The sequence below is a fragment of the Lygodium microphyllum genome, chromosome 3 (assembly GCF_053477565.2).
Source record: "Lygodium microphyllum isolate KBCC chromosome 3, Lygodium_microphyllum_v1.1.10, whole genome shotgun sequence".
NCBI classification, from domain to species: domain Eukaryota; kingdom Viridiplantae; phylum Streptophyta; class Polypodiopsida; order Schizaeales; family Lygodiaceae; genus Lygodium; species Lygodium microphyllum.
The window spans coordinates 64544379-64554188 of NC_141137.1; the positions used below are offsets into that span (position 1 = coordinate 64544379).

The 9810-nt window shown below is 38.3% G+C and overlaps 1 protein-coding gene across 1 annotated transcript; it reads left to right on the forward strand.

Annotated features, from left to right (window-relative positions):
- Positions 1-2728: 2728 nt before the first annotated feature.
- Positions 2729-9575, forward strand: LOC148038432 (protein LURP-one-related 10-like). Its single transcript, XM_087671987.1, has 3 exons — positions 2729-3137; positions 8615-8824; positions 9217-9575. Exons 1-3 carry the CDS (start codon positions 2898-2900, stop codon positions 9376-9378), a joined length of 612 nt encoding a protein of 203 aa, XP_087528113.1. The 5' UTR covers positions 2729-2897; the 3' UTR covers positions 9379-9575.
- Positions 9576-9810: the final 235 nt, after the last annotated feature.

Here is a 9810-nt window from a genome sequence, read left to right on the forward strand (position 1 = left end):
TGGATGTTAAATGCTTACAATACGTAGAGTTGGCAGGGAAGCAGATCACTGCAAGAAAGAACCATCAGTGATAAACTGATAGGTGAGAAGGCAACTCATTGAAGAAAATTACTATTGAAGCTTGCTCGATCTCAAAATTCCCTGAGATCTTGTGGACATTGGAGCAGACATAATTGCTATTGGAGCTTGCTCGATCTCAAAATTCCCTGAGATCTTGTGGACATTGGAGCAGACAACTTAGTGTATACTGTCTCCACCTCTTCAAGCAGGGATGACATCATGCAGGTCTGCCTCGAACGAGGTGAGCACGCTTTGCAGTTGCTTGCTGAGAAGCTGTTCAACCTTCCATCAACTGTTGAAAAGATCGGTCGGCTTGTCAATCTGCCATCGCCCCCCACTGGGGAGGTTCTATGCAGAATAAAAGATCTGGATAGTGGCCGGAAATTTGTGGTGAATGAGGTTGGGGAAGATGGACTGTGGAACAAACTGAAGGATATTGACACTGGCAGAGAGCTAACCTTGGAGAAATTTGAGAATTCCCTTGGCCTTTCACCTATAGTGCAAGAGCTCATTAGGAGGGAAAGGGAGGCTGTGCATAATAATGTGCTAGATACACACACAGACACCCTGTCTTCTTCTCAGAAGAAGAAGAAAAAATGGTTAAAAGTGATAAGAGGAGTGGTACGAGGGTCCCGTGATAAAGGGAGCCGAAGCTATCATGAGAGTGGCAGTGATGACAAGGAGGCTTCAACAGAATAGTCTAAAAGGAAGTCTGATTCAGCCCACTGTGAAGTACCCATCATCGATAGGATTGAACTGAATGCATGTCACATAATCATTGTGTGTGAAGTCCCTTAAGCATTCTCTACTTGAAACATTCTAGAGCCACACTGTTTTATCCATGGAAGATGATAGTAGTGACTGAGAAGGTGACCAAGAGAGATCCAGTATATCTTCTATGTGTCCCTGGAATGTACATTTAGAAACTCTTGAAAGAAGAAACAACCTGGGTAGCCGAGATATGCTCTGCTAGAAGTATTATTTTCCTCCCACTGTTGCTTTTGCTGCTTCGCTTTGCTTCCATCAGAGGAAGATTCTCCATGTGTCTTCAACAGCTTATCCACAAATACCCTTCTGAAAGTGGAGGAAGAGCTGTCCAAGATTTTCTTCCATTTTGCTTCCAACTTTTAGAAGAAATCTTCAGTGCTGCCTGTCTTTAGGGTTTGAAGAAGAACAAAATACTTGTGAGGAGAGGTTGCTGAAAACACCATAGATGCTGGAAAGAAATCTTGAAGAAGAAGAAGAAGAAACGTTTACTCCCTAAAGCCTCTTCAAAGCCTTCAATAATGGTGCTCCACTTGTTAAGAATGAAGAGTAAAGAAAGTTTCCAGCATGAAATGCCTGTAAAAACCTCATGGCTGAAAGCTAGGAGAAGATCTCTGCTGCAACTCCATAAAAGCTTGGCAAAAGCTTGGAGAAAGAGGAAAGGAAGACCTCTTTTAAAAGGTAACCACAGTTGAACCCCAAACTAAGCTCGGTTAACCATCCTTTATCCTAATTACCACCAATTTTGCATAAAATTTGATGACGTCCTGCCATTTAAGCCATTATCCGCCATATCTGACCTTGGATATTTCCAGATGCAGTCTCTTACTAACTGTAGATGTCCTGCAGCACTCCACTAGTCACTGTCTTGTACCATTTTTGTTTGAAATTGATTTTGAAATAGGAAAATGGGACTGAAAATGGAAGAAAAGAATGGATCAAAGACTCAAGCTCTGATACCACTTGTCAGAGAGAGAACTAGGGAGAGAGAAAGAGGAGAGAGAAGACTGCAGAGCAATAGTTAATAGCATAAACAAAGCTAGGAATTTTGAGCAGCAGGCCACCATTTGTAAGAAAAATGCAACCGTGACAGACCTATACAGACACCTAGCAAGATGTAAAAAGTATTACTTTTTGAAGAGAAGAAACCTCATTTAACATACCAAAAGAAATATAAGCATTCAAAGTCACGATCAGTGACTCGAACTACATATGCATATACATTCTCCTTTCGACATCCTCCATTTATTTAAATAACGTAAAAACTTATATGCAAATGTACTTCACTTTGAAATAGGACACATGTCTAAACACCATCAGTAAAACCGCTACATAACAAACATGCAAGAAGTGCATATAGAACTTCATACTCTTTAACTGAGCTGCACTTGTCAACCTAGTTAGTGCCAAGCAAATTCTTAACTTGAAAGAAGAACTTAAAGTTTTGGAACAATAGGTATTTTAATATTAAAATCTAAAGCCATTTTACTATAACATAACAAAAGGATTTACAAAATCTTTTTCAAAAAAAAGAAAGTAAAGGCTGTTTGTATCGCCTCCAAATTTGGAGCTGAGAAGGTTTTAAGGGGGGGGGGGGGAGGGGCGCCGGGGAGACAAAAGGCGGTTTTATCTAAAGTTCTGACTCAGCATATCGTTTCCTGAAAGGGCCTCGCAACTTGCAAGTTGCCAGTGGCCGCCGGGGCCGACTTGGTCGGGTCGTTGTGTCTGTCGTGAGTTGACCAAACACCTGGAGTGACGAGTCACAACTCAGGAGTCGACGTGTGGCAGTTTACAGGGCGGTAACTGTGCCACAACCACGACTGGGTCGACGACTGTCCTCCCTCAAATTGCTCAGATTTTCCGGGGTTGGGGATTGCACGACGACTCTCTGCATAATCTAGTTGGGACTCGGGAGTGTGCTTGATCGGCATCTGAGATTTTCGCCTCGTGCGCCCTCCACGGAACTTTGGCTTCCAAGCGAGCAAAGGCAAAGGGGGAATCACAGAAGAAGGAAGGAGGACGAGGACGAGGACGAGGAGAAGAGGAAGCCGGGGATTCGGAATAAGGGACGGATGGCGAGGCATGATGCGGCGCTGGTGGTGGTGGGGCCTGAGTTCTGCAGCGGGAGGGAGGAGGTGCTGGAGGTTTTCGACGAGCTGGGGTGCTGCGGAGACCCTGACATGTCGGTGCGCAACGCCTCCACCACGGCCCTCCTCTTTACCAGCGAGACGCGCGTCGCCTTCTGCTCGCCCAGCACCTGCCTCCTCCGAGACCACCATGACAACGTGCTCCTCTCCGCCACGCCCACCCAGGTAAGTCACACCCTACCTATTGCTCTCATGTTCTCTCTCTCTCGCTCTCTCTCAGAACCTTCGTTCATAGCTCTCCATTCATACCTACATAGCTCTACGCGTCAAGACCGGTCACCGGCTGGTTCCATGCACATCCGCTCCCCCTTCCTTACCCTTTTCTCTCTCATTAGTCCCCTCTCTCACTCAAATGTTCCCGGGTGCTAAGTGACTACCCACGCTGTATCATTTGGGTGGTAAGCACCTAGCACCCATGCTCTATCATTTGGGTGGTAAGCAAAGTCTTCTAAGAAACTTGTTCTTGAAGGAAGTAGCAAAATCATAAGCTAGTGGCATAGGGTTCTGCCTTTGAGCCCGATCAGGCACCCAACCACAAAACAAAAACAAAACTCAAATATTAAGACCTTGTCGTCACACGATTAGGGTTAATCACAATGGGAGTTAGGTCTTAAGAATGAGTTGCCATATGGCACAACGCTATTAGGAAGGAGAAGATCAACAGAAGCCAAGAGTATGAAGAATTTCACATGGGAATTCCAAGAATATGAAGAATTTCTCGAGGAGAATTCCCAAACCCACCAGGGATATGCTGATCGAATTTCACATCGGAATTCCGAGAATATGAAGAATTTTTCTGGGAGAATTCCCAAACCAACCAAGGATATGTTGACCTTGCTTTGCAAAAAGAAAGACGAGGATGTTGACAAGTCATATGTCTTTTTTACAAGTTAAGAAGGTGATTACTAGCTTTGCCCCTAGGCAAGCTTCTATAGGAAGCTTTGCCCTTGGGCAAGCTTCTATAGCCTCTATAGGCAAGGCCTAGGCAATGTGTGAATGTGTGAGTTCTACAAGGGCTTTGATATGATATTCCTTTTAGATTCCCTTATTGTTTTTGTTTTCCCAGGGGCAGGGTACTACATGGAAGACCATAATGACTTGCAATTAATGCAGGTTGACATGGGACTTGATTTTTTAGCCTATTTTTTACTTAAAGATTATACATATGGAATTTCTTTATTAGTTACAAAAGAAATTATTAATTGCTCAATTCATGTGGGACATGTAAGGTGTGAGAGGGAACCTTTAAACCTGCCAATATTTTTAAGAATTTGATGGTTGTGTTTAATGGTCTCCTTGGTAGACTTGTTTTGTGAGCATTTTTCTCCATATGAAAAATAAAGAACCATAGTTTCCTACATGGATGGTTACTAGTAATAGGACCTAGTGGGAAGGAATGCATTTCACATGTTCAAATTAGCATGGCCCTTCTAATCTCACATTAAGAAGTAGGTGAGGGCATGAACTAGTTCCCACATTGGGGGAAATTTTTAATTTACTCAAAAGAAGAATCCAATGTCATCCAATCATAACTCTTTGCATAGTAGGTGGGCACCGCATCACGTCAAGAAGCATCCCTCCTATAACTTAGGAAAAAGGTAGTGATCAAGGCGTAGACCTTGGCATCTTGGCCTTGGCATACTTGGTAATGAGGCTATGAAGGCTTTGTTGGCACCATTAGCTGTGTGCGAGGTGCAACCATTTTCTTGTAGGAAAAACTTTCATGAGGTCACCTATCCCAACAATGTTGTCACCTTATTCTTAATCCCTTGTAGGGCGATGTATTGGCCATCTCCTTTAATTGAGGAGATTGTTTATCCTTTGATCCATATCTTACTCCATTGGATTCATATCTAGCTTGATTGACTCACACTCAGCCTCTCCATATGACGTTGTCTGTTATGGTAGTGTTCTCTAGCGAATGGCTCATTACCTCCACTTTTCACAACTTATCGCGTTTGAACATGACTCGTTGAAAGATTTGACACTTTGTGTGAGCTCCTCATCCTATGTACAAATATGTCTTAGTTATCATTGATTAAGTTTTCATAAAGTCTTATGCAATGGCTAGAGTTTAGAGTTGCACCAAAGATGAGCGAGTTTTGTTGTTGTACAAGTTGATGTATTTGTGAAGCATCAAACATCCTATAACGTCATATGTTCTCTAAGGTGGTGCAACGTTCCCATCTGACAAACACCTTGCACTAGTTGCATGGGCATGGGATTCTCTAATTATTAAATCTTTCATCCCAAATGTTTGCTTTAACATCGTCCGAATTGGAAATCGATATATCTGTGTAAGAGTAGGATATGCTTAGTCTAACTTGAGCTTGCTAGCCCAAGCCTTTTGCGTTTATGAAGCCTTTGAGATTAAGCTTATTCTAACATAAGACTTCAAGGTTAGAGTAGACACTACTTGTGTGAAATAGAGGACTTTTGTATCCATATGCATATCCTAGAGTAGCCTTTGTTTTTATATAGCCTATGTCTACTTGAGGCATAAACATAGCTTTCTTTACAGCTATCATGAGCCAAATTGAAAGCTACATCTTATCTGCTTGCCTAACTTGGATTCTAGCTACCTAGTCTAGGCGTGAGAAGATATGGACCAAATGATAGATGGTCTTGAGGCATAAATGCAACTTTTAATTGGGTTATAGATTATACCTAGTCTAGCCCATTTGAGGATCAAAACATAGATAGTTTAACCTAAATTGGATTCTAGCTTATACCTAGTCTAGCCTATGTCTACTCCAAGTAAAAGCTTAGTTTTTGATTACATCTATCATAAGGCTAGTCTAACTTAGTTTCACTTTATCCTAGCCTAAGCCTAAGCCTAGTGCATGCTTATCTAACTTTGTTATGTCTACTTTAGACATAATCATGGCTTTTGCTTACATCTATCATAAGTCTAGCTTACACTTTGTTTCAATTAATCCTAGCCTAACACAAAGTCACATCTTATGTACTAGCCTAGCATAAGTCTAGGCTAGGTGTAGAGTAGTCTAATCTAAAATAGGCTCTAGCTTATACATAGTCTATGTATAAACCTAGACTCTCTAGCCTTTGTCTACTCGAAGCATAAGCATAGATTTTGTTTATACCTATCGTAAGCCTAACCGACACTTAGTTTCCTTAATCCTAGTTTAAGCATAAGTCTAGCACACATGCTCATTGTAACTTAGCCTAAGCTTAACTTATTTTTATTAATTTTAATATTTTTTACATACTAAAAGCATTTTATTACTTTTTATCACTGGTCTTCTCAATTTCTATCTTTTTCTCATAAAAATAAATGAAATTAATAATGAATTTTCATCTTTTTCATGATAAGCCAATTTATAATTTCTATGTTAACTTTTAATATATAAATAAAGAATTTTAATTTTTATCTTTTTTCATAAAAAAATATTTCTATAATAAATAATATTCAAAAAAATTAATATCTATACTTTAAAAAATTCAAATACATGCCTAAACGACAAAAAGTAAGTTAGCATACACAACGTGACCTCAATGAAGACATCCACGTCAAAGGTCTATTGCTCTACACAACCAAAGCCTTCCTTCAATCATATATGTCCTATGAGTAATTTTATATCTAATTTTATATATGTATGTATGTATGTAGTCACAAGGAAGCTCAAGAGTTATCATAAGCACAAGGAAGCATCTAAAAAGGAAAAAAAAAAGCTACCTTGAAGCCATGGTTTTTCACTAAGAGAGAGTGTGGAAAACGAGCAAGAAAAGAACTCAAAGAAACATAAACATGGAGGGAAGGTGCCTTACCTCCATGGTTTTGACACATTTGTGCTCATTCTTGATATGATGTTTATCCTAGAATGAGTAGAGAAAGTGAAAGTCTCAAACATAGATATTTTCTAATAGCATTGCTATAAGAGTCAATAATGTGCATTGCTAATAGTGTCAGAAATACTTTATGTGTGTTGCTATGCTCATCAATATGGATGTCACTATATACTGGCAAATATACTGACATGTATAACAATGCATATTTTAGCACTAAAACCAATGAATATATCAACCACACGTACTTTAACCATGCTTAATTGGAATCTCACATCAACAAGCCTTTCATTAGTTGTAGTGTGTGAATTCTCAAGTCTCATAAGTTCTCTTATTATTTTTGAAGCAACTCTTAATAAAAAGAGGAGAGGTTTCTTCTCTAAAAGAAATTGATTCTAATTTAAGAATTGTGAGAGTTAGTGTAAACTTTTACAACCTTGAGGGAATTTTAATCTAGCTAAGTGAAAAATTTTGCAATTTTATTCAAGACTTAATTGAAGTCAATATCTTGGATTCTAAATGAAGTTCAAAGGTAACTCTTAAGCTTGGTAAAAATAAGAGCCAAGGTTATAATTTCAAAGTGACGATAGGTGTGGTAGAATCAGTAAGGCCCTATGCCTAATAGACCAAACCTTTGGAAGGTGAGGGACTAAGAGCTATTGAAAGTCCCTAAATATACATTGGATCTTACAAGCAAACCTAGGAAGGATTGATCAAAATAAATCCATTGCTTGGGATGTACGAGCACCTATTTATAAGATATTTTTCATGCATGTTTATTAATACTATTGAAAATTAATTCAATCAAAGTTTGATTGTAAAGCATGATTAGTACACACTTTTATCACCATTAACTAAAAGTCCAAGACCACTTGATCAATGATTTTCGACTAAAACTCACTAAAGCATCACACATGGTCTATAGACAAGCAGCCATTTTGTCGAATTGCAAGTTGCACTAAGTGCAAGAGACTTGTTTTGAGACCCAAAGAAAAAGTTCTTACTTTGATATATCCCCTCACATCTCGATTAAAGGATTTAGTAGAAAGGATAAGCTAATTAGAACCCAAACATAAGATGTAATTAATTAAAGAAAAACTTGTCTTAATATTAAACAATTTCTTAGGACTAGTTAGGGAGACCTCATTGAGCATAGAAAGAGAGACCATACCTCAAGAAACAAAAGCTTAAGGAATGACACTAAGATTAAGTAGATCTTCTAGAGGATCAAATAGCTCATAGGATTCATAAGTACATTTAAACTAGGAAACTTGCATAATCAAACAAGGAAATAAATCAAGTAATCACCCAATAAGTTTTAATAACTAGCAGGGAAATTACAAGGTATTATCTAGGGGAATAGAAGAGAGATTGAGCCAAAGGATGATCTCAAAAGGATTGGCATGACCCTTCGACATTGTAGTAAGGAATTCAAAATATCAAACTAGACTTTTACAAAGTTAATGTCTGATATAGTATAAGAAGACCTTACTAGAAATGCATCAGAGTATGTTGGGATGAATCACTAGGCCAGGATATCTAAACTCACCAAAACCCAAGTAATTTATGTGCTTTGTTTACTTGTGCTACTAAGCAAGGTACTATAGTATTTCATGTTAAGACCATGGAAATGAATGTTATTATCACATGAGTTGATAAAAGTACATCATCTCGATCACCTTAGAAATTAGTTGCTTTACTTTTATTAGAATGGGTATATTCATATAAACATGAAGTAAGAGAAAATTTTTTCCCTTTGGGTTTGAACATTGAACTTTCTTATTATATCTCATGTGTTATTGTCAATAATTTGTACCTTTGGCTTCATTGAGCAGGATTTTCTAAGCCGAAATAGATTTAATATTTATCGTGCGGAAAGTGAAGAGTGTTTGTTCCATGTGAGGAAAGCTAGATGGAGCAGCAGCAAACTCCATGTATACTCGGCAAACAAAAACCCTAAACAAGACATTCCAGACTATGAGCTCAACACCAATGGCTTTTCTAGGTCAATGATAATCTATAAGCAAGGACGAGTTGTTGCTGAGGTAATGTTGAAATACTTTTTTGTCATGTGTATTAATGTGCATCTTTGCATATTTGTAGGCATGTGTCTACCTATGGATGGGATCTGCATGGGTATGCTCCTACATGTAGGTGTTTTGCATATGTAAAGACACACTCATGTTTGCACTCATATGCATGTGCATGTGGTTTTTTTCCCTATTTGACAAAAATTTCCCTTTCTTTAGGTGAAATTCATGACAATTTTAGGTATATTATTTTCAAGAAATATGATGTGACGAGTGATTAAATATTCTGGAGGTCAACGATCATGGCTTGGTAGAATGTATAAGCTAAAAAAGGAAGAGTAATTTTTATTAACTAATAAATAGATACACTATTATTCTTGGATACCTGATTGCCCTCTTATGTACAGGTGAAATACCATTGCACACTTATTTGCTGCATTTCAGAACCTGAATACACCATTATTACTCAACCAGGTGTTGATCAAGCATTCATTGTAATGCTTGTGTCTATAAAACGTTGGATAACTAGAAGAAATAGGAACTCACAGAGCCATTCTAGTGGAACTTGAGCTTACAAAAATTTCAATATAATTTTGTTTGAAAATGTACATATACCATATTTCTACCGAATCAAGTTCTATATATTCATTAGAATGATAGAATTTGTGTAACAATGTACATGTACTAATATTTTTATCCCATGAAATATTAGCAATTTATTAAAATGATGGCATTTTCTTTTTAATATAAAAATTGGGCTTACATAAATTTAGTTGTTTGGCTCTCTCTCTCTCTCTCTCTCTCTCTCTCTCTCTCTCTCTCTCTCTCTCTCTCTCTCTCTCTCTCTCTCTCTCTCTCTCTCTCTCTCTCTCTCTCTCTCTCTCTCTCACTCACACACGTGTGCGTGTGTCCATGTGCACGCGTGTACATGTTTTTTTATGTCCCCTCAATTCTATTAGATATAGTAATATGATATCTTAAATTAGCTAGTTATAACTTGC

What these genes read in the sequence shown, in the direction of transcription:
- LOC148038432 (XM_087671987.1), top strand. Translation starts at nt 2,898, where the DNA reads ATGGCGAGGCATGATGCGGCGCTGGTGGTGGTGGGGCCTGAGTTCTGC. An exon ending in TCTCCGCCACGCCCACCCAG is followed by an intron (nt 3,138 to 8,614) that starts GTAAGTCACACC and finishes TTCATTGAGCAG; the next exon opens with GATTTTCTAAGCCGAAATAG. An exon ending in AAGGACGAGTTGTTGCTGAG is followed by an intron (nt 8,825 to 9,216) that starts GTAATGTTGAAA and finishes TCTTATGTACAG; the next exon opens with GTGAAATACCATTGCACACT.